Below are 24,572 nucleotides of genomic sequence, written 5' to 3'. Positions count from 1 at the left end.
AATTCTCTTGCACTGTGTGTTGTTTTTTTTTTAGTTTTTTAATTTTTTTAACGTTTTAAAAAATTGTTTAGAGTGAATTTTATACATGATAATATTTTATCTAATTTTATTATATGCTAAAAAAATTATAGAAACTATAGTTTTTGTTGGATATATTTCGTAGGTAATAAAATTGAAGATGGTTTCATAAAATAATAAAAAAATATTTTATATAAAGTATGTTTTATTCTATGATGTAATTGCAATAGTTAAATCCACAATATTTAAATTTAAAATCATCAATATATATATATATATATATATATTAAATTATTTTTTATAACCTTAATTTTAAAAGTATTTTTAACCAAATACACTAAATTACTTTTTTTCAACCTCAATTTTAACAATAATTTTAACTAAACATCTATTTTTTCAAACCAATCTCAATTAAAAATATTTTTTATAAAACAATTTTTACCAAACACCCGTTTACTAACTAAACAACAGACAAAGACACTACCATATCACTTCACTACCCCTTTCTCTTTACTCATCTTTCCGGCCTGCTCTCTCCAAAGCGGCTGTAGGAGGCATAGAAGGGAAGGCATCATCCATCCATCAGAGAAATAAAGAGAGGGAAAGAAAGCAGTAGTCTTTTTTTTTCTTTTATATTTATCCATTTTCTCTTCTCTTATTGTTAGGGTTTTGTGTTTGAAAAACAATGATCGACTTTGCTCGTGTTCAAAAGGAGCTGCAAGAATGCAGCAGAGACATGGAGGCTTCTGGCATCAAAGTGGCACCTAAATCTGACAATCTTGCTCGATTAACCGGAACTATTCCTGGTCCTATCAGCTCTCCTTATGAAGGTGGCACTTTTCAAATTGATATCACTCTCCCAGGTAACATAATTAAAACAAACACTAGCATACAAGGAGTTTCAGTTTTTGTTTATGTCTTAGAGATACTTTACAGCTGAATTTTGACGGGGTGTATTTTTTAAAATAAAATAAAAAAAAACAATCGAGCTGCATTTGAGTGTTTGCTTATTGGATGAGAGAGAAAGTTGGGAAAGAAAAAGAAACATACTTGAAGATTGAAATTGAAAATCTTGCCCAGTCGTTTTAGTTGCTGTAAGAGTAATTTTATAAGGCTAGTTAGGGTATTTAAATGTGTATCAAGTGTTGTTAATTTGGAGGGAAAGGAGGAATTATGATGTGGGTTCTGGGGGTTTGAAGTGAGTGTGTGTTTTTACCGTGTATTTGATGTGGTTTATTCTTTGGCAATCTGTTGAATTTCCAATGCCAGTGCTCTGTCGCAGGATGTTTGTTTGGCGGTTAAAAAAGTTGATATGAAGGAAATGGGCTATCGCGTTCGTTGTGTCATATTATTACTACTAGCTATAGTTGCTTGACAGGGTGTTTGTGTTAGCTGTATTTGAAGTGGAGGATATAGAGACATTTATTGACCTGCATTTGTAATGTTTTGTTCTTTTTGTAGATGGATACCCCTTTGAGCCTCCAAAAATGCAGTTTGCAACAAAAGTCTGGTAGGGAGAAGTTGGAGTAAGCTGTTTTTATTTCCGCAGCTTTTTTAAGAATTATGGTAGTGTGTTATTTACAGTTGTGCTATGAATGGTGGTCTTAAGAACGTAATATGAGACATTGTATGATTGTAGTAGGGCTGTTGTTCTGTCGAAAACTAGATTTTTATGGCTTATATTTCAATTGGCTGAACGGAAGTGGAGAACGATAGTGATTCTTTTAAATCAAACGGACTGGATAACTGTATCACCTTTTAATATAAATTGCTGAAGGGAATATCTGCCTATTATGTATCTGTTGGCTTCAAAAGGTTCCGTTGGTTGTTGATTGATATGATTTATAAATGCTGTAGAACTCGTTATAGTTTTTTGTTTGGGCATATATATATATATATATATATATATATATATATATATATATATATATATATATTGGCTCGTGTTACTTCAAATCCCAGCATTTCCCTCTTCTCATGGAATTAGCCCTGTCTTCATTTTCTTTCTTTTCATTTTTTTTTGATGTTTTCATTTTCCATCATATCTTTCAAAAAGCTACACTTAGTACCATTGATCACCTTAAAGCAAGGATTCAACTAGTTTTGTTCATTCCATGCTCTTAAATTATAGTTGATTTGCAGTCGATTGTCTAACATTCTTTTTTTTTCATGAAATGTTTCATGGCCTTGTGGAAAACTCATTTGAATCAGGGTTTTAATTGCCAGTATTTAGGTGGACATGCTAGGGACGAATCTGGGATGTTGCATTTGGGAGGGCAAGGTTTTATAATTTTGAATTTGGAGGGGCCATTCTGTAGAACTTAATTAAAATTATATGCAACAATTTGAGGGGGGGTATTGAAAATTTTAAAATTATTTGCATAACTTTTCTCCAGTCGGCATTTGAGCTGATGGTACTTCATTTATCATTTATGATGTCATTACCTGCTGAAGGCACCCTAATATTAGCAGCCAAAGTGGGGCAATCTGCCTGGACATTTTGAAGGACCAGTGGAGCCCAGCGCTCACCCTAAAGACAGCACTTCTTTCTGTCCAAGCATTGCTCTCTGCTCCTGAACCTGACGATCCTCAAGATGCTGTTGTAGCACAACAGGTCTGGTTCGCTGCCATTCTTTGCCTCAATGTCACTGGTTCTGTATTATATATCTCTTTTGAGTTTGGTTTATTTGCTTGTTGGAATACAATATCTCAGAGGTTATTAGATTTTTGCTATTTCTTACAATCTTTTCCGTAGATTTTCTATTCTAGTTAATTTGTTTTTCTCATATTCAACTTGGTGTTGTGGATATTGCAGTATCTTAGAGACCATCAGACCTTTGTTGGCACAGCTCGCTACTGGACAGAAACTTTTGCCAAGACCTCATCGCTTGGGGTTGAGGAAAAGGTAACTTGTTTTATTTTATATGCTCATCTCGTTGATTCTGTAATTTTCTCAAAATTTTCACAGCAGGTAGCACTTTCTAACATATCAATTTGTCTTTTGTATTAGAAACAACATATATATGTCTGTTAATACATCTGTAATGCCTTTTTTTAACCTAATATTGGTTGGCGCAGGTTCAAAAACTTGTGGAGATGGGTTTCCCTGAAGCTCTGGCGAGAAGTGCACTAGAATCTGTTGGTGGTGATGAAAACTCGGCTCTTGAAAAGCTTTGTTCTGGTTAAGGAGGGGATGAAACTGACAAAACTGAATAATTATATCCTGGTATAGTTTTACTTAACAAGTCCTTTTCTTTGGGCTACTTTGCCTGCTTTCTTTACTGTCCCTTTTACTGAGTGAATCTGCCTTCGACTTTCATCATATGGACGGAGTTCCTAAGAAAAACTGTATTGATTGCTGTTTAATCTATGGAGAAATCTTGGCTTGTACACTTTTACACGGGAAACTTTTACCTGGTGCCTCATTTTTATCTCTTGGTTTTAAGAGAAGCAATTACTTGACATACACAGTTCCTGCTGCTCTGGAAAAAAAACATGGTTAAAGACAGCTGTGTACCATGTTGTAATGGCAAAACACAAGCTTCCTCGCACATGCTAATGCTGTGATGACATTTAAAAGAGTTTTGACAATGAAATCCTTACAAAGTCACTCTTATTGATATCTTTTCTATGGAGCAAATCCTCGAAAACTTGGCTAAAATCATATCTAGACTAGCAAGAAACTAACCTTCAACGTAAATCTTTGCAAGAAAGCAGCCAGCAGAACAGAGAAGGCTGTTGGAATAACATATATTAACCTTAATTTCCGTGTGCGTTGCACCGCTTAGCTCAGGAATGTGAAGATCAAGCACCTGAGCTTGCTGAATTAAAAGCACTCAATATTAGTAAGCAACACAAAAAAGAAAAACATAATGAATGGAAAACAATGTAGAAGAACACTCACATGCAGGAGTGCTGTCTAGGCTCACCTGAAGAGTTTGTGGCTGTCAAAGTTAACTTGACAGCTGACGTATCTCAGATACATTGTAGTCACAAAAACGAATCCCAAGAGATACTTCTTTAACACTGGGAGGTTTTAGAAAAAAACCAGTCTCTACTTTTGGCCCACTGATCTTTACAAATATCGCGAGATTCACCGCCAGATATCCCAAGAACCTCCAAATTGCAGCAATCCCTTGTTTTCAACTCCTCCAACTTGAGCAGTACAGACTCGTCATTTCTTCTCTCTTCGTTCTTTTGTGCGCATTCGCTTAATTGGGATAGAGATTTAGGTGGTGTTTATAATAATGAATAGAATAGTGGGAACGAAAATGAAACTTTTTATTTTTATTTTGTAGTTATTTGGTTGAAAGTAATGAAATGAAAATCATTTTATGAGAATGAAAATTAAATATAATTGTGGAGGATAATGAGAATTTTATTTTAAAATAATAATATATTATTTTTATTTATTACTTATTAACATGTTTTTAAAAAAATTATATTGTTGTTGTTGTTGTTGTTATTACATTGTCACTTTATAATTATTATTTTATTTTAAAAACAAGGTCTTAAAAATTTAGATTTTATTATGATTTCTTGTTATTATTTCAAAAACAATATTTAATTAAAATATCATTTTAATTTCTCTATTATTTTTCATTCTAATTCCTCCATTATAGTTCCAAAACATTCATAGTTTTTCCTTTTATAAGAATATAGGAAGGACGAGCACAACTCTTGGATATTTTAAAACAAGTTCTTGCAGAATTGTAGAGCGTGCTCCCCACCTGAAATTGAATAGCTGTTGAATCATATTCCAAGCCTTTTCGAGGCATAATTTAACAGCCCAGATTTCAGCTGCGATGGCACTTCGCATCCACAGTCTTATCTTTAGTTTCAATTAATTTGCATATCCTATGCCCTAAATAATATTTTAACACTACCCATACACTTAAATATGAAAATCTAACCCCTATGGAGTGTAATTCAACTAGTTTGTTGGATTATATGCAATAAACAAAAATTATTTTTTTTTATTTTAATTTTTTTATAAGACCATATTTGACAAAACTATATTTTTGTTTAAAATAAATTATCAAAACACGCCAAATAAAAGTGTTTGTCAAACACGCCATTAAGTTGAAATTCTTTTTTATCAAAATAGTGGCAAACCAAACAAAGTCTTAAGCATTTGATTCCATTTATAACAAGAAAGAGTAAACCAAAAACACGGGTTCAACCATGAATCGAACCAAAAAACAAGGTTTCACCCAAAACTAAACCAGAACATATATTTAAACCAAAACAAATCAAAATTAAAAAAACACAAAAAACATAAATTTTTTTAACTAAAACGGATCAAACACGAATGAAAATAAAGAACATAGTGAACAGTGCAAAACATTCAAACTCAAACCCCACAAAGTGAACATCAAATCAGACCAGATTTCAAGCAATAAAAAGCAAGGTTTTGTTTGCAATTAACCATGGATAAAAAAAAAACCAAGCATCCTTTTACTTTGATTATTATTGAAACATCATAATTTTTGTCAAAATGGGTTTCAATTCAAAACCAAAACCTTAAAATTAAAACCCATAAAACATGTTATTGGTGCATGAAAACCCTAGATTATTTACTAATGATGATATATGAACTTGTAAAAACCAAAATCAAATCAAAATTAAATCTAAAATTAGCACTTAAAACAATGTTCTTCGGATAAATATGAAAAATATCTAACATACACTATAAAGCCCATAAAATAAATTTTAGACCTCTAGACCAGGCTTTCTTAGCCCCAACAAGCCATATTATCATAAACAAACAGGTTTGAATAAAAAACACTAACAAATAACCTCGAATCATCAAGATCATGTGTAGGATTTCAACTTTAAAAAATACAGCCTTATTATCAACCAACAAAAACATCAAAACTTAATCCAAAACTAACTCTTTAAACACCTGAGACCTTAACTAAACTCAAGAATCAAGAACATGCATTATCAACTTAATAAAAAGCCATCAAACACCTACTGCTATCTTTGTCATATTCCAAAACTACCATTTGTCATCAAAATCAAACATACAAACACTTTTTAAACATTATAGCAACATTTACAACAACTTTAAAATATGATTAATCAATCAAAACAACATTTTCATTCATCAACCCATATAAATACTAAAACACAAAATAATACTGAAAATAATATGGACTCAACTATTGAGTTTTTACATGATTATACCTTCTACAAGCTTGCTGGCTATAGGCTGATACTTTCCTTATCTTTCCTTTTCTTCTTTCCTTCTCACTTTTTATTTTTTTCAAAGCTTGCATGACTTTCTATGTTAAGTCTTTAAACCTTCACACTAGGATCCTTTTTAACAGAGTATATCCTCACTTTTCTCTCTTTCCTCTCTTTTTTTTATTTGATTTCTAGGAGTATTATAGGGGTTTTCTAAGTTTTTTTTATGGATTCTCTCAATGATTGATCAAATCTTAGTCATTTGATTAAAATGAGAGAGCCCTAGAAAAATGTTAATAGCTGAAACCTTTGTTTTTCAATGGTTTTTTGGGGATGATGGTTTTGCTTAGATGATTTTCTCTTTCTTAGAGATAAAAACATGCATTTCTTACATTCTAATCTTGGATGAAAGATTTATAATCCTTGATAAGAACATTTTAGGAGTTTTCAAGTGTGAACACGTGAACATATTAGGTGGTTTTACACAAATAAGTATCTCAATCAAGACTGATTGAGTTTGCTACTTTTGAGGCTTCGATAGAGAAACTCTGATATAAACATCATCGGAGACGCTCTGAACTTGGTAGAGGAGTTGTACTCTTTTCTTTTGGATCTATCCTTGCTCCATTTAGAGGTCTGTAGTTCCACATTTATTTGTTTAAAAGTGCTAACTCAATCAGCCTAAAATTTAAAAATGCAGTGATGGATTATTAGGAACATGATGTTAAAGACTTTTATGAAAGAATTGAGATATAAACGTTTAATTTCATGGAAAGAGGGTTATAGAGGAGATGTTTTTCTTCCATTTAGAAAAAAACCTCATGTTATTTGGAGGTTTAGAACTCCACAACGAGCTATTGGAAGGTGCTAACCTGATCATTCAAAACTGTTAAGGAAAGTGATGAACAGTGGTTGAGCAACATGTTGTCTAGGTTAAACCCCTAGAAATTAGAGTTTTTAATTTGGGATCTAATAGATTTCATTTTAGTACCTGCTCTTCCAATTGCTTTTAATTGCACCTGTAATTGCCTCACAAACTCTTAATTTCATGTAATTTCACTCATATCAAACTCAATTATCAACCCCAAAGTATAGTGGCATTTTCATTTTGGTCCTTGGTTTCTGATTTGTGCATTTGGACCCTTGACCATCAAACTTTTAATTTTCTTTAACTTGACCCTTGATTTGGTCAATTTCAACTCTTGAAGTCTCTCCTTTTTTATGATTTGATCTTTGATTCTAAATTTCTTTTATCAAACTCCTAATTGACTATCAAACTTTAATTTTTTCATAATTAAACCCATTAATTTGACCGATTAAACTTTTCAAAGGTCAATTTCAATCCCCAAACTTCAATTTCTTCCAATTAACATCCAAATTGGCTCTAAAAAATTGATTTTCTTTGCAATTAAATCATCAATCAAATTAATTAAGCCTTTCCAAATCCTTATTGAGACCTTACTCATCCAAAATTATATTTCTTTACCCCAAATAAAAATACTATCACCTAATGAGTCTTTTGTCAATCAGAATTGGGCCACCAATTTTGTCAATCTTGTACATTCTGGTTCTCCAACTTCTCTATTTATCATTTTGATCCTTCATCACTAATTTGGCAATTCATTAGGCTTTCTTCATGTGTATCCTGTTGTATTTTTGGATTTTCTTTCTTTTTTTTTCTTGATTTTTTTATGGGGTCAAAAATGGGTAACATTATAGACTACATGAAAAAAACATAGTTTGACTAAAAAAATTCAAGATAATTTTTTTAAAAAAGTATTAAGACAATAACATATTGAATCGACCTGAGTCAACCTAGGTTAACATGTAAAAATTATAACTCAAGTCATGAGACTGTGATGACCTCATAGAAAAAAAAATATGGAAGCCCAATTCTCAACCAACCCAATTTTGAAGAATAAAATTAAAAACAAATAATTAAAAAATGAAGAAAAAAACCCGAGTTAACTTGCCAACTTGGATTATAAGACCATGACCCAATAGAAAGCAAATCAAAATAAATTATGAAACTCAATTTCTAATCATTCCAACATCAAACGATGAAATTAAAAAATAAATCAATTAAAAAAGGATAGAAACAAACCCGAGTCAATCCAATTTAACTAGTTAAACCCTTGACATGGATTATGAGACTGAGATAATTTCATAAAAAACAAATAAAAATAAATTATAAAGATTAATTTCCAATCAATCATCAATAATAAATAATAAAATCAAAAAACAATGAATTACAAAAAGAATTCGTCAATCAATTTCAAATCCATACTATTTATTCCATTTCTCTTTTTTAAAAAAAAGTACTACACTGTCGATCTAATCAATATTTGTACCAATTAATTAAAACCCATATATGTAACATTGGCATGGTGATAGCAGGATAAATTTCTAAACAAGGAATTCGTTCATTCATTAACCAAAAAAAAAAATTACAGTGGCGCCGCCTTCATTTTATTAAATTAATGCACAGCGACAGCGCGTTAATATGGTTGAACTTAGTTGCAAGTTACACTTGGAATGGCGATAAAGATAATTCAATAAACACTCAAAGCTTCTGCAGAAGCATAATTTACCTATAATTAAGATCGTGGAGAAGACAATTCAAGTGCAGCGATAAATGATGACTCTTCTTGCATGAGGTGGATTGCAAACAATCAACAGCATCATTGCCAAGACAAGAGCTAGCACAAACCCTAAGAGCTTCGTATCATCATCATTTGAATCTGAGCAGCAGTACCCCATCTTTACACCTTCAACCTCCAATTCTGTATCACTTTTTCCTCAAGATGCCAAGAACCCTCTGAGGGGATATGGAGCTAGCCAAGTGCGTGGTGATCGTGCAAGAATAGACCAAAGGTTCGAGGCAATGACTCCAATCCACACGATGCAAAAGCAAGGGCATGTGTTGGCTGGCTCCAATAGCTGGCTCTCTCGCTTCCAATTATTTGGTTTTGGATGCTTGTGATCAACCCTTTTGGTCTTTGTCTTAACCCTCACCTTTTCAGGACGACTGGGATTGTCTACCACACATGGATTATTTTATTATGCTATTAGAACTCGCTCAATTTATCTTTATATTTGAGGTCTATTATCCATAATTTCAAGACCCGGCCCGGTCTAAAGCCCAGGTTCCGGGTTTTGATCGGGTTACCGGGTCGGCCGACTCAGTTTTTTTTAAATCAAAACGACGTCGTTTTAGTAAAAAAAACAAAAAAAAACAAAAGTCAACGGGTTTGCAACCCGGTCTTGACTTGAACTTGCCGGGTCAACTTGCCGGGTCTGCCGGGTCACACCGGGTTTTTCCTTCCCCTGTTTTTTCTTCAATCCGGCCCAGTTCCAACCTCGGGTCAACCCGTCAGGCCGGGTTTCAAAACTATGCTATTATCTAATAATTGTTTCAAATTCGTTCCTAGATATACATTATATTTTGTTAAATATTCTCAATGAAATTGATCAAAACGCCCTTATACAACAACCTAATTTGTTAAAAAAATAAAAACGTACTAGGTTATAGAATAACCTAGAATATAAGAATATATCGGAAGTAATTAGAGTTGTAGAATGTAAGATAAAGCCTTGCTAAAATATAATAAGTTCAGCTAATAATTTTCTTATGATTGCTCGCTCTCTCATACTGAATAATGAGGATGATGAGATAGACCCAAGACCTAAAATACGAGACAAAACCTAGACCTAAAACACAAAATACAAAGCATGACCCAAGCATAAAACCCAAGGGCTAGGGTGTGCGCTCGAACTCATAAAGCCCAAACGTGATAACTTCATTTTAAACATGGTCACACTGTATGACCCAGCTCATCATCAGACCCAGGTGGACGACACAATTTTCAAAAACCTCAATTGGGGTGCCACAATCTCTAAGAAACCTAGCTAACCCAACTGCCCAGTAAGTCATTGGTCTTTGTAATGGGTTCGGGGTCTTCACCGAGCTTGATGAAGCCACGCACCCAGGCACACATATCCCAAAGACTGGACAGAAGATGTCCAGCCCCATATATATATCCACCAACCCCTTAAATAATCTCATGTATTCTTGAACAGCGTGAAATATATTAAAAAATAATATAAATTATATTTTATAAATTCATTTGATAATTTTAGTTTTTAACATTTTTAAGTTAAATTAGTTTTTTTATATACTATTAGAATTTTAATGATTAAGTGATCACAAGTTTAAATATCATTATTTTTATTTATTTGATAAAAATTAAACACAAGATAATATAAGCATATGTAAATTTCAAGTCCAAAAAACTTTCATTATATGTTAAAAAATAATATAAATTCTATTTTAAAATATCATTTAATAATAAATTTAAACTTTCAAGTTGAATTGATTATTTAACAAACATCTCAATATCTAAATAGATGATCCACATGATCATTTCATTTCTTTTTAACCATGCACCATCAACCATTAAGTTCCTTAACCTAAATTGATTACTATTAGATCAAGTGTTCCAATCTTTTTTCCATTTTACTTTCGTTTCTATACAAGCTAGAGTGAAGGGAGCTTATACTATACATGCATGCATTAATAATACTGAAAAACTTGATTGAAGGAGAAGGACTGGTAGAAGAAGAGAGACGTCAGGTCATGGAAGGAGGCCATTAAATAAGGGGAATTTAATCGCAATGGACTTGCAGATTCAACACGTTCAAACCATCGTGTTTTCATGTGTTCAAAGTTTCGACACGTTGACTTGTGCGTGCTGTAGCTGCTCTCCCCAAAAACCAGACTCTCCTCGTCAACTTTGTTGTGGCTGCCATGAATCCTCAGGACATTCTTCATTCTTATATTTCCTTCGAGGTCACTCTCATTCCTTGCAATCACGCCGACTAATTTGGCTAGTTTTACTTGGTCAATTCATCATTCTCCCATGGACTCGTGACTGTACAAATGTTTCTTTTATGAAGAGAGCCATCACTAGGCTCTCGTGCAATGCATAAAATACAACTATGCCCTAATTTAAGCTCGCGAAGACAAGTCTTTAATTATAGCTTTCAACTTTAGCCCTAATCAGACCGTTAAGCATTAAATGCTTCGCAACCACTTTACCTGGACAGGACATTCGAATAATTAAACTGCCCGTGTAAGATTAAAGAATGCTACATTCCTCGAGTAGATCTAAGCAAGGAATCAGTACTTCATCATATCTCGGAAAAGAGGAAAACAAAAGAAAAACACAAAAAAATACAAAAGAAGAAGAATCAGTGCTTCACCTGGTAGGCAATATATCTCTGATTACACGTTAGAATAAACCAAGTCCCGTGGGAAAGGCACCGCAGCATAAGAGAGAAAATATTATTTATTAAAACAGTATAATGACAAAATTGCCTTTCTTAAAAAGAAAATTTATTTATTTTAGTTTGGGGTAAGATGTCTTTTTATAGGTCTCTTGATCATTGTAAAAATAATTGTTGACAACTTATTTTTTCACTTCTTTTTTTATGAAAAAACATTATTACCTTTTTTAAAAAAAAAAACTCAATGAACTAGTATAAAAAACTCCCATTTCCAATTAAAAAACTTTTACTGTAAAATAAATGACACGTGTATTGCACGCATCATCAAGAAAATTGCCCCGTCATATTGAGGTGATGTGTGTAACAACTTACATTGAAATAAAACAACCATCGTTATGTTTTTTTATTTATCAGGATGGGAAACTCCTTTACTCGGTGGCACGTGTTGCTGAATTACCTCTGGTTTGACGTTAGTTTTATTTTCCCTCCCTCTTCCTTGAATTTCGTATTTGACTTTCAAGATTTTTGTAGCTGCTCTTCAATTTGCTTTTTTTTTTGTTCAGATTTGATTTATGTTCTTCTAAATGCTATTTTTTTTGTTTTAATTAATTTATAGAATTAATTTTTATTTTCAATTACATCATCCTTCAATTTTTTTTTATCTATCAAATTTGATTATATTTCTTTTAATTGCTATTTATTTTATTCGAGATGACTTTTAAAATCGTTTTTTTTACGATTTCATTCTCCTTAATTTTTTATTATATTTTTATCCTCATTCTTTTGAGTGCTATTTTTTTTACTTGGTCAAAATTTTTAATTAATTTGATATTTTTTTTAATTTCATCATTTAACACTAAATTGGCTGGGAGTTGAGCTTCTTGGTTGAGCTCAAGTCCAAAATTTCACAGGTTGCAAATTTAAAAGATTAACCCAGGTTTAGAAGATTTATCCGGGTTTACTTGGTTTTTTTTGCCTTCTTTTCAAGATTATGTTTTTTTTTAGTTTCATCATCGGATATTTAATTTAATTGGATATTGGGATCCATTACTTTTTTATTTGTTTTTTATATGATTTTTACTATTTTAAAAAATAACCCAAGCTATCATGAGTCTTTTTATTTGTCATGCTTTATTAAATTTAGTTTTTTCTTAAGAAAATAATTTTTGAATTTAGTTATTAGCATTAACAATGCTATCCAATAACATCTAATTTTTCTGATTCTTAAGTTTGATCTAAGATTTTTATTATTCATGAATGTTGACAAGATCCTTCCATTTAATACTTTAGGATAACATAGCTTTAAAGTTAGGGAAGACTCATGGATTCTATTTTTGAGATTTAAATTACAAACACTAGCAAGTAATTGTTGATATTGAAAAGTCAACAGTATATTAAATGCTAGCTGCTGCAATAAATATAGTTCAGTAGGTGTTTTAGAAACTTGGCAAAACCCTCATTATTACATCACCAAGGTTCATCGAAGATCTAGCAGAACAATTGTTGGCCTGGTTTTTCACATTTTACACCTTTCATTTTTTATTTTCATGAAATTCGAAATCTCATCAACAACTAGCTTGCAAGGAGGCGGATCATTTCTCAACCTGTTTCTGTCATCCTTGCAGAAGTCTAATCTTGCAATTTTAAAAAAATAATTGCAATGGGATCCGTAGCTCGTTTGTTTTTATATTTAAAAAAATAAAAAAATTATTCAATGCAATTTTAAAAAAATAAAATTTTAAAAGTAATTGTAAGCTCTATGAGTTAGTCCATTACCCAGTAGTTGGGTCGGTTTTTGTTACTATACTAGTACCTATTATTCTATCATTTTTTATTGAAAAAACAAAGGAACAAAAAATCTGCTCCCTCTGTATATTTCCTCAATAAATGCTAGCAAGACCATATAAATAGAGCACAGTACGGTAGGTAGAGGTGATTCCTCCCTTCTACTAGCTCGAATGAAGAACTTCGAGCTCCTTATGACATCAACACAAAAAAGAAATTAGTGTGAAAGCTTCGAACCCAGTAAAATCTAGTTATGTGCAATAAAATTCACTTCATGAGCTTAAATGTCCCAGCTGCCAGCTCAATTCAACATCAACGCAGCAGGATTTAGCACCAATCCCCGCCACGTTTAACTTACATGTATTTTAATTAATTTTATAAATTTTAAAATTAATAACCACATAAGTTTTTAATAGTTTTTAGATTTCTAGAACTTAAACTATTGATTTATAAAAAATAAATTTAAAACCTGACAAGTTAAATTTTATTCTTAAAGATTAGTGCCTTATCTCTTGATTTCAAGAGTTATTATCGAATTTAATTTCACTTTATTAGAGAGGAAATGCATGCATGTCTAGATTCTCCTTTTCTTCTGCTGTGTTCATCTTTTTTAATGGACACGAACATTATTTTCCCACCAAGAGAAACCCACATGAATCCAATAAAATGGAACATCATTTATTCACTTTTCGGGGAGACCAACTGGTGCCGGAAGGCAGAAAGGTCCCATACTTTTATGCCCTTCAATCTTAATTTTTCACTCATTCATGTCCCTACCTTTTCAAATCCTGTGACGTAGAGCCCATGAACAAAACGCCACCCTCCTGGCTTCAGGCCCCCGAAAGCCACTTTCTATTATATATCCCGACGTCACTACTTTTATTTTTTGTTTGAAAAACAGGTTAAAAAGTATCATTTTGCATGTTTTTTTCCCTTTTTTTTTAAAGTATCATTTTAAAAAATAAAAATTATTATTTTAATATATTTACAAATAAAAATTATTTCGAAAAACAACTAATTTCTGAAAAATAAATAAATAGAACTAATTATAGAATTTAATTAAATAACTAAAATTACTAAAAGAAAACAAAAATCCTGTCCACCTTAACACTGACAATTGGCAACTCACTCGCTTCTCAGTGGCCTTCCTGTAAATATTTAAGACTCCATGTCTTAATTTTTAAATCTATTTCTCAGTATCTTCACTGTCTCTCCAAAAAAACATAAGCTTACCTTAACTTCTTCGCGAGCTTAAAATTTCTCCGCCTCTCTCTCTCTCTCTAAAAGTTTTCTCCGTTCACGTTCCGTTCTTTCTCCGTTAAGTAATCCAAATGGTGTTTTGTTTGCTTCTCATTTAGTAATTTTCACTACGCTGTCGTTTCGAATGCTGGAATTTTAACAGAATCTCACCACTAGCGGTCTGCCGTCACCGGAAAACCACTCTGTTCCAATTCCTGATGTACATAACCTAAACCAATGGGCTGTGTTCTCGGAAAGTACACCGCCAGCCGTCGCCAGAGTCGTGGAGGATCCTCCGACCGTGGCCAGAGCTCCGATGAACAAACCGTCACCGCCACCGAAGCCGTTAACGCCGCAGTGAGGGTTAAGAGGGAGGAAACAGCAACGATAACTACAACATCAACAACAACGCAGAGGCAGAAGGCAACAAGGCACACCGGCGACTTCCAGGTGGAGGATGGTCAGGGGGGGACGGAACGCCGGAGGCCACGCCCCGAAGCTAGTCTGAAGTGCCAGCAAGGGTGGCCGTCGTGGTTAATGGCGGTCGCCGGTGATGCCATCGGCGATTGGACACCTCGCCGAGCTAACACGTTTGAGAAACTTGATAAGGTAATTGAAGAAACCAAAACCCATGTTTAATTATTTTAATTGCATTTATTGAATGGTTAACAATTTTTTTAATCTTTTTTGAAAATTTTAGATTGGGCAAGGGACGTATAGCAATGTGTATAAAGCAAGGGATTTAATAACAGGAAAGATAGTGGCTTTAAAGAAAGTGAGGTTTGATAATTTAGAGCCAGAGAGTGTTAAATTTATGGCAAGAGAGATTCTTGTTTTAAGAAGATTAGATCATCCAAACGTGCTTAAGCTTGAAGGTTTGGTTACGTCAAGAATGTCATGTAGTCTGTACTTGGTTTTTGAGTACATGGAACATGATCTTGCCGGGCTGGTGGCACGCCAAGGGGTCAAGTTCACTGAGCCTCAGGTACATTGTTAATTTAAGATTGTGATGGTTTGTGTGTTTTTTTTCGATTTTGTTGCAGTTTGTTGTGTAATGTGAGAATTAAAGGGGTTTATGGGTGTAATTTTGGGTGGTTTGGTGCTGATGGATTTGGCTTTTGAGGCTATTGGAATGTTTTGGGATGTTTTTTTAGCTTTCTGGTGTGTTGTACATTTTTGATCTTGTATGCTTAACTAGTTGCTTTTGAGGCTGTGGATATGCTTGTCCTTTTTTTTTTTTTTCCTTTTAATCTGCTTGTGAGCTTTGATGTTACTTCAAGCCATCTCCAAGGCTATGGGGTCCCATTACCTATTTGCATGTCTAACTTTGTTTATTTGTGATGTTATGGTGCATATAGCTTTCATACGATCAACATGATGTTTTGTATTATTTTGGGGCTTGAAGTTTCCTGGAAAGTGAAAACTTTACATCGCCGCATGAATGAATACAGAAATCCCCCTTCTCAATTGGCTTTTCATTTTTTGAGAGGACCGATCAACTTTTCATCTTTAAAAGTGAACAAATGCAAAAAGAAAATAACTCCAAGATTTGCTACTTTTTGTGGCATTGGTTAATTTGATCGTTTAGCCACTCTGCTAACATCGAAATGCCAGCCCAATTGAGATGCTTTTAGCTGACTTGTACATTTCTTGATTTATTCCCTGTGCAGGTCAAGTGCTACATGACGCAGTTGTTATCTGGGCTTGAGCATTGCCACAACCATCGTGTTTTGCACCGGGATATCAAGGGTTCCAATCTGCTTATTGACAATGATGGAGTTCTAAAAATTGCTGATTTTGGACTGGCTACTTTCTATGATCCAGATCGCAAGGTTCCAATGACCAGTCGAGTTGTCACCCTCTGGTACCGCCCCCCTGAACTTCTTCTTGGGGCCACTAGTTATGGTGTTAGTGTTGACCTCTGGAGTGCTGGATGCATTTTGGCTGAGCTACTTGCTGGAAAGCCAATAATGCCTGGACGGACAGAGGTATTGTTTTTTTTTTTTTTTTTTTCTAGCATACTAGGTTTAAAGATTTGAATGCAAATTCATTTGTTTTGCTTGAATGATTAAGTTGTCACAGCTGGAATCTTCACACAATATTTTAGGTTTCTGCTAATGATTAGTGTACATGTGCGTCTATTCCCTAATTAGTATGAGGTTGTGATGTCAAGTCATATGCTCAGACATGGGAGCCAGGTTTGAGATATAGGAATAGCAAGACAGGAGGAATAGCCCCTACCTTTATTAATCATCTTGGGCTGTATAGTATTACAGAATACTATGGTCTACTGGATTATGTTATGTAGATTTTGAACATTGTCAGGGAAATTGATAGCATCAAACCAAGTAATCTGATGCCCAGATAAATCTTCAGTCGTCTGAGCTCTCAACCATGGAAATGTTCTGTTATCAAGAAACGTCAGGCATAGTAGGTTAAATCAGTACACCTTCAATGATTATATCTTGCATTATTTTGGTTTTGGAGTTTGTATTGCTTTTAGTAGTTTGGCAGTATCATCGCAACCATTCCTCATTGTTTCTATAGATGATATTGTTGCGTTTGTTATTTTCTCTTTCAGCTGGCAGGTTCAGTGTTCACAGTTGAGATTTACTTTTCACTTCTTTCCCTGCTTAGGTCGAACAACTACATAAGATATTTAAGCTATGTGGCTCTCCATCCGAGGAATATTGGAAGAAATCCAAATTGCCAAACGCTACACTTTTTAAACCACAGCAACCATACAAACGATGTATAGCAGAAACCTTCAAGGACTTCCCCGCTTCTTCTCTGCCTTTAATTGAAACTCTTCTTTCGATAGATCCTGAGGATCGAGTCACTGCCACTGCAGCTCTAAATAGTGAAGTGAGTGATTTTAACATAATTATTTGCCAAGCTAGTATATATCTGTTTGAAGATGGCTTTATATTTTGAAAACTTTCAAATTAATATTTATTGTTTAACACAAGGACTTAGGTGATATATTTTTAGTACTTTTACTTCTCCATAAATTTTAGTTTCCCAGAGCTTATTTCTGGATTGATATTATGCAATATAGAGTGTAATCTTGTCGTTTGTTTTCTTACTATAGTTCTTCACCACCGAACCTTATGCGTGTGAGCCGTCGAGTTTGCCTAAGTATCCGCCCAGTAAAGAATTGGATGTGAAGTTGAGAGATGAAGAAGCAAGAAGGTTAGTTTATTTGTCTTTATCGCCTACCATATTTGGTTTTGGACCAGTATTCCTGGCTATATGCTGAAAGATGATCTTTAATTATCTATTTTCCTTCTCAGGCAAAGGGGCCTTAGTGGAAAAGCTAATGCTGTTGATGGTGCCAGAAAAGTAAGAATACGTGATCGGCCTGGTCGGGCAATCCCAGCTCCTGAGGCCAATGCAGAGAATCCAGCAAGCTTAGATGTATGTAAAAGACTTTCTCATGTTACCTTTATAGTACCTGTTTCTTTATTTAGCTCCTTTTGCTGCAAGATGCAGAAACATAGCCACCCCGGAATCCATCATCTTTATACTACTTGTTCATTCTGTCATTTCATTCTTGATGATTTCCTAGGTATATATTTACTTGGCTGTGTCTTGTAGACTTTTTGCGCAAGTCTAATTTTGAGGTTGCTTTTGTGATATCTCTTCTTGATCTCTTTTAGTTACCACACTTTTCCTATCGTTAAAAAAACATGGTTAGTCACAGGTCCTTGTTATATGAAGACATCCACTTTGTCCTAGGCATCTTAGGTCAGTTGTCAAATCAAGTGGTCAGAATTGTCAAATGGTTAGGTCCTGTACTTCATGATCTGCAGATGTCATTCGTTCTTTACCCTTCTTGGTTTTTCAAAGTAAAGTTTGACTTGAAACTCTCATCTGCTTGATTCTATCCAGAGATGGAGAGCCATGACACAAGCAAACGCTAAGAGCAAGAGTGAGAAATTCCCACCTCCTCATCAGGATGCAGCAGTTGGACATCCCATGGACGCATCACATAAAGGTGGCCCTGTTTCATTTGGTCCATCAGATTCTTCCTTTAGTTCATCCATATTCGATTCAAAATCATCATCTATTAAAAGTGCTGGAGCCATTGGAGGTCCTTCCAGTAGAACAAAAACCAATAAAGAAGACCTCCAGATGGCTCCATCTCGAAAATTTATCCGTCCGTTTAATCCATCATCAGTCGGGCTGTCAATGAATCAGTTATTCAAGGGTAAATCGGAGGTTTTTGGCAATCGGAGGTAGCAACAATCATGGCGTGAAACTTTTCCTTTTGGGTTAGGTGTTTAGTTTTCATTTTGGTTCTTAAATGCCTCTTGTTTTTGTTTTACAATTATTGCTTCCATTTATTGTACCTCTCATCATATAAAGTGCATAATCTACACAACAGAGGCCATGGCGAGCCAGTCTATAATCCACTCCACTTTTCTTGTACAGTTGTTGGAAGTGGACGTTTTCCAAGTTAAGATTAGAAGTGTTCTTCCGCATTCATCTCTATTAACTGTAAACCTTGATTCATTCATGGATATTCTGCGCGCCTTTGAACTTGATGATAGTGTTACTGGTCAAGTACTTATTGCACTAGGAATTTATTCTTCCTTTAGGGCCTACCTAGGAGTTGGAAGCTTGGGTAAGCAGTGCTAATCGGTGAGGTCCAAGGTTGGTGCCAGCAATTTCTAGTCATCCCGCGTGGCCCTAGCTTGATAAGATTTTGTGTTTTGTTCATGAGGCGTAAAGTACGTTGGACCACTTCATGGGAATATTCTTTCCTTATTGCATGATAACTCAAGAAACTGATGTCACAGCGACCTGATTTTTGCTTTATCGGAGAAAGCTAAGAAAGAAATACCTGAAGATTTGAGATGATTAAAGAAATTGTTTTGGTACTGATTCAAGAAGGATTTTTATGAGAATTTTCTTGGTCAAGCTTTGAGTCGAAGTAGTTTGATTTAACCGAAAACCCAGTATGAGTCAAGCTTTGAATAGAGCTCCCAGTCTAACTGAAGCTGAGATTAACAATTGTGCCCAAGAATAGATAGGGCATGGAGACTAGATAACCGACTCTTGCTGAATTTTGAGGTCTAGATATTTCGCTGAAGTACCTAGAAACAGGCTCAGAAATGTGCCCTACTGAGTACCGAGTTTATCAAGATGGCCCCCCTGCCGGAACTCATCGATGGAACGAACAGCGCAGGTTGTTTGAAGCCCAAAAGAATCTGCGTATTGCAGTCTGCATGGCTACAATGATACATTGAATTTAGGGTTTAATCTGACGCAACTTCCAAAGTTGTCTAAAATATAGTAGATGGAGCAATAAATTTCCTATCACAAAGAAATTAATGGACTCGAAGACTCGTCGTGACTGTAAAATTGAGAGAGAAAAATCCAGAAAATGAATCTAAGGGCTTGCTAACACCCTTCCTAGCATAATCAAGCCTCTTCTTTATGATTATAAGAAGGCAAGCTTTATCCTGGCAGGATCAAGTTTTAATAGAAACAAAAAAAAAAAAATTTCGGCTTTTTAAGTTTTAAATTAAAGTTACTTTAATCATATGATATGTTGGGGATTAATTATCTTGGTCATTGATGTTTTCCTGTATGATTATAGCACCGTAATAAATATTATAAGTATCCTTCTGTGTCATTTTTTATTTCAATTTTTCGATTAGTATAACAATTTAACAAAATAACTACAGCACTTCACAGAAAAAAAAAAGTGTCCCAGAAAACAACAAATATAAAAATAAATGAGTTACGACAATAATGAGGCTTGTTGGTTTGTCAAATAAAGTGTGGGTATGTTTACGAATGCGGTGTAAATTATGTTTTTTTAAATTTTAAATTTTTTTTACTTAAAATAATTTTTTTTATGTTTTCAAATTGTTTTGATATGCTGATATCAAAAATAATTTTTTAAAAATAAAAAAATTTTATTTTAATATATTTCTAAGCGAAAAATATTTTAAATCACCATCATTACCAGAAACTCAAACGCACCGTTAAATTAAATAGGTGGCCGTGTTGAGCTGATATTTTCTCAAAATAATTGTTTTTGTTAAGATGCTACTAGCATGTTCTAAAAAAAATAAAAATTTACAACTTAAGTTATAGAACTTACTAAATCAAATAAGATGGTTTCATTTACTTTTATGAAAAAAAAATAACAACAATAAATTAACTGAATTTATAAAGAAAAGGTGATAATGATAACCTGTAGAAAAAAAAAGAATGCTTGCAGAAAAAGAAAAAAAAGTACAAAACTTAATTCGAAGATAACTTAATATCAAAGGATGTAATTGAAAAAAAAAATCAAGTCAATCGGAGTTAGCATGACAAACTCGCTACTCGGACCATGAGGCTGAACTAACCTCATAAAAAAGAAATAAAAAAAATAAAGATGTCAAATTCCCAACAATTTAAATGTAGAAGGATGAAATTAAAAAAAAAATCAGCCAATAAATCAAAGAATAAGAACCAAGTTTGATACAATAAACATATGATAATATATCTTTGAAATTTTACAAGAGAGAAAAGAGGGAGGAGAAGAAAAACAATCTGGGATGCGGGTCATTAATTCATAATTTCATATGGATCCAATAATCTTGGTTAATGTAATAATATTATTAAAAAAACCCAATGATAATGAAAAAACAAACGAAAAAAAAGGTCAATGACAAATAAAATAAAAGTTGAATGCTTGCTAATATTATGAAAATATATCCTCTAAATATTATTAAAATGTATCAACAATCTTATTTGATAACAAAATAAAATTAAATGAGAATAAGATAACTTTATAAAGAGAAAAATGAAAACAACTCAAAGTTCAATTATTAATTAGTAAAGCAAACACTGAAGGATTAATTGAAAAAAATCAATTTTTTTTATAAAACTTGATTCGAGTTAGTGTGTCAAATTCATGACTTTTTCGCAAAGATTAGGATAAACTTACACATAAGAAATTAAATAAAATAATAGATATCAACTCTTCAGCAAACTAAATGATGAAAAGGAAAATTAAAAAAAAAATGAATTAAAAAAACATTGAAAAAAACCCCTGAGTCAACTCGGGTTAACTTGATTAACCCGTGACTCAGGATAACTCCACATAGAGAAAAGAGAAAAAACCACAAAACTCAAGACCCAATAATCTAATGTTGAATGATGAAATTAAAAAAAAAACTAAAATAAAATACCGAAGTGAAACCGGACTAATTTTTGAAACTCGTGACCTAGATCATGAGACTAAGATTGCCTCATAGAAGATAGACATAAAAACATGATGACGTAAAATCCTTAATCATCCAAAATTAAAAAAATAAAATAAATAGTAATTAAAACAATAAGGACCAAATCTGATATAAAAAATAATAAAGAACTAAATTAAAAAATAAAATAAATCAATAGAAGAATAAAAAATAAAAAAAATAGCAATCAAAATATTAAAGACTAATATTGATACATATACAAATTGACAGAATAAACTTAGTTTTTGGAAGAGCTAGTGCAAAATCCGTGGTTGAATCGATTATTATTAAAAAACTATGATAAAAATATAAAACAATTCTTAGACATTAGTTTTTTTCTCTTTTAAGGACAATGTAAACATGTCAATGTGCAACCAAAACGTTAAAAGACTAAAAAACAATGAATCTTAATTTTAAAATTTTTTCTTTTAACGATATTTAAGTTATCATAAGGTAAAAAAATTGATTTGTTTTCTTCTCGTTAATTTTTGTACACAAGGACAATCCATTTCTCTGAATTACCACCACTGGATCTAGGAGCTTACGAGAATTTTAGGAATTCCATGTTAGACTAACCCGAAGCTCACACACTAGTTTCGCTACCTGAACAGTAGTGTTATTCTTCAATTTCTTCTTTGCAAAAGGGCACTGCCATGAATTGAGGAAGACTTCAGGACGTCGGTCGAATCAGAGTTTAAAGCAAGCATTCACAAATGAAAAAAGTCTCTCATTCGGGTGTCTGTGTCTGTGTAGCTAGGAAATGTCTGCTTTCTCTTTTCTCCTTTAGGATAATCTTCAATATCAACTGTTAAATGCTTTTCCAGCAAGTCTTTCTAGTATCTCCTGGCCCATTAAAACGATTTCTGCCGATAAAGTTGTAGAGAAAGTTCACATAAAATTGAACTTTCTTCGTTGAGTTATGGGTATAGGTTGTTCTTGTAAAATCAAGTTACACATTTTAGTTAGTTGTTCATGTACAAACAAGTTTCATATGAAATGGAACGAGGGATACCAAGTTAGTACTTGTGTTTAGTTGATCAGGCAATAGACATGTAAAAAAGTTCAAGCAAATAAAAAATAATATTTAATTGTGTGTAGGTGAATTCAAAAATTAGCATCATCCAATAGTGGATTCTAGAGATATGATCACCAAAATATTATTGGTTCTTTAAATTCTGTACTTTTTTTTCTAGCTGAATTTTCTCTATTATCTCTCACATTTTTTTAATACTTATCTTTATGCTGTCTGTTTATAAAATAAGATCATTCTGTTTGTTAAATTTCTGATGCATTTTGGATGTTTAATTCCAATACAAGAATAGGAATTCTTAAAGTTGAGTGGTGTTTGTGTTGGAATTGACTTGTGTAATCAAATTGGCTGATTGAAAACAGAAAAGTTAAGAAGAAACATTGTTCCAGAATGGGTTGAGGAGAATCCATCTCTTTCTGACATAAAACAAATATACGGTTCTGGTTCAACGCTTCCAATAACAGCAACAGTCTTGCCTCTGAAGCCTGACAAGGTGAATCCTGTGAAGAAGCAGCTGTCAAGCATTCATCCTGAAGTCCTTTTATTTCTTTCAAAGATAAAAAGCCTTTCTGTCAGGGAAGATAATGAGAATCCTGAACTCAATACAGTTAGTGAAATAGCTATTACAACAGAGACTAATTTCAGGACAAGGAAGAGCATGGATGCTGAGTCCTACACACTCCATCTGTCAATGGAGGAAAACAGTAGTGATGAGCTAGATAGAGAATGCAGCTACTATGTGTGGATACAGAAGTTCGCTGTGAAACAAGAAAACAAAGTCGAGAAGAGAATGGAAGTGGAAGATTGGGTAATCACTTTGGCTTTTCCTAATGGAGAACGTCTGCGTAGAGGAATGAGCTCCCCTGGAATCTATGCATTTCTTCCTACAGAAATGGTCACAAATTTCCCTTCATAATTCAAGCAGATTTTATTCTGGCATCATACAGGGAAACAATCCTTTTGGATGACAAATGGAATCAAGGGATTCTTGATTGTGTGCCTCTTGCTTTTATTAATGCTTTAGTCTCGCTAGTCAAAATGACAGAAGATGCACCAGCGTCTAGTATACCTCGAATGTTCCATTTCTTGCCAATCAAGACGTCTCACTATCCAACATTTAATGCTGTGAGGGAATCTATAAAGGCAAAGCTGGATGAAGAAGAAATTGTTCCAAGTGAGTCTTGCACAAAGCAGAAGTTTTTTCACAAACCATCAGAAATTGGTCTAATAATGCCTGCATTCCGGAGTATATTGAACAAAGCAAGGAAGGAAGGGGTGAGGTTACATAATCTTTCATCCCCATTGCTGGTATGTTCTGAGCTCTTACTTTGATGAATCAGAGTATGGTCACGTACTTGATTTCATGTGTGTAGGACCTGTGAACAATGAATGGTATGCAAGGTGCATTAAAAGTTTTAATCTCTTAATGGGAGTCTCAGAAGATGTTTATCTGCAGCTTCTTTTCGTGGCCGATAATTGGCCCACCAAGTTTTGCAACACCACCATGGTGAATATTCCACTTATAAAATATGCAGATCGTGATGGTAGCATGTCTTAGTGCAGCATCAATGAATCTGCTCAGCGGAATAGAGAGAAGTTGCTGTGCCGATCACGCCAAAGGCATCAAATATCTTGGTTGATTGATTGGAACAAGGAATTTGGATTTGTAGGAAATCGGTTTTTTCTTCCGAAAGGTACACAGGAAGCCATCCATTCATTTCCCAAACATGAAGACATCCCGCAGTGGCATACAGATGAGGTGAAAGTTGCTACCGTAAATG

The 24,572-nt window shown here is 33.6% G+C and overlaps 2 protein-coding genes and 1 long non-coding RNA gene across 3 annotated transcripts; 2 read left to right on the top strand and 1 right to left on the bottom strand.

Moving 5' to 3' along the window:
• Nucleotides 1-477: 477 nt before the first annotated feature.
• Nucleotides 478-3,425, top strand: LOC133678733 (ubiquitin-conjugating enzyme E2 27-like). The gene is made up of 5 exons (XM_062101214.1): nt 478-881; nt 1,480-1,528; nt 2,473-2,632; nt 2,834-2,923; nt 3,097-3,425. The coding sequence occupies exons 1-5, from the start codon at nt 704-706 to the stop codon at nt 3,202-3,204; spliced, it is 585 nt and encodes a 194-aa protein (XP_061957198.1). The 5' UTR covers nt 478-703; the 3' UTR covers nt 3,205-3,425.
• An 89-nt stretch (nt 3,426-3,514) lies between these two features.
• LOC133678734 (uncharacterized) lies at nt 3,515-4,234 on the bottom strand. The gene is made up of 2 exons (XR_009836029.1): nt 3,948-4,234; nt 3,515-3,839 (listed from the first exon to the last, which is right to left on the bottom strand). It is a non-coding gene; the product is annotated as an uncharacterized LOC133678734 (long non-coding RNA).
• Nucleotides 4,235-14,490: 10,256 nt separating this feature from the next.
• On the top strand, nt 14,491-19,001 carry LOC133678561 (probable serine/threonine-protein kinase At1g54610). The gene is made up of 7 exons (XM_062100913.1): nt 14,491-15,126; nt 15,218-15,502; nt 16,188-16,505; nt 17,155-17,382; nt 17,609-17,709; nt 17,811-17,934; nt 18,409-19,001. Exons 1-7 carry the CDS (start codon nt 14,755-14,757, stop codon nt 18,757-18,759), a joined length of 1,779 nt encoding a protein of 592 aa, XP_061956897.1. The 5' UTR covers nt 14,491-14,754; the 3' UTR covers nt 18,760-19,001.
• The last annotated feature ends 5,571 nt before the right edge of the window (nt 19,002-24,572 follow it).

The sequence above is a fragment of the Populus nigra genome, chromosome 18, assembly GCF_951802175.1.
Source record: "Populus nigra chromosome 18, ddPopNigr1.1, whole genome shotgun sequence".
Taxonomy (NCBI): domain Eukaryota; kingdom Viridiplantae; phylum Streptophyta; class Magnoliopsida; order Malpighiales; family Salicaceae; genus Populus; species Populus nigra.
The sequence above is the reverse complement of the archived record's forward strand: the minus strand, read 5'-3'. Positions and strand labels throughout refer to the sequence as shown.

What these genes read in the sequence shown, in the direction of transcription:
- LOC133678733 (XM_062101214.1), top strand. Translation starts at nt 704, where the DNA reads ATGATCGACTTTGCTCGTGTTCAAAAGGAGCTGCAAGAATGCAGCAGA. An exon ending in AATTGATATCACTCTCCCAG is followed by an intron (nt 882 to 1,479) that starts GTAACATAATTA and finishes TTCTTTTTGTAG; the next exon opens with ATGGATACCCCTTTGAGCCT. An exon ending in CGCTTGGGGTTGAGGAAAAG is followed by an intron (nt 2,924 to 3,096) that starts GTAACTTGTTTT and finishes TGGTTGGCGCAG; the next exon opens with GTTCAAAAACTTGTGGAGAT.
- LOC133678561 (XM_062100913.1), top strand. Translation starts at nt 14,755, where the DNA reads ATGGGCTGTGTTCTCGGAAAGTACACCGCCAGCCGTCGCCAGAGTCGT. An exon ending in TAATGCCTGGACGGACAGAG is followed by an intron (nt 16,506 to 17,154) that starts GTATTGTTTTTT and finishes TTCCCTGCTTAG; the next exon opens with GTCGAACAACTACATAAGAT. An exon ending in CTGCAGCTCTAAATAGTGAA is followed by an intron (nt 17,383 to 17,608) that starts GTGAGTGATTTT and finishes TTCTTACTATAG; the next exon opens with TTCTTCACCACCGAACCTTA.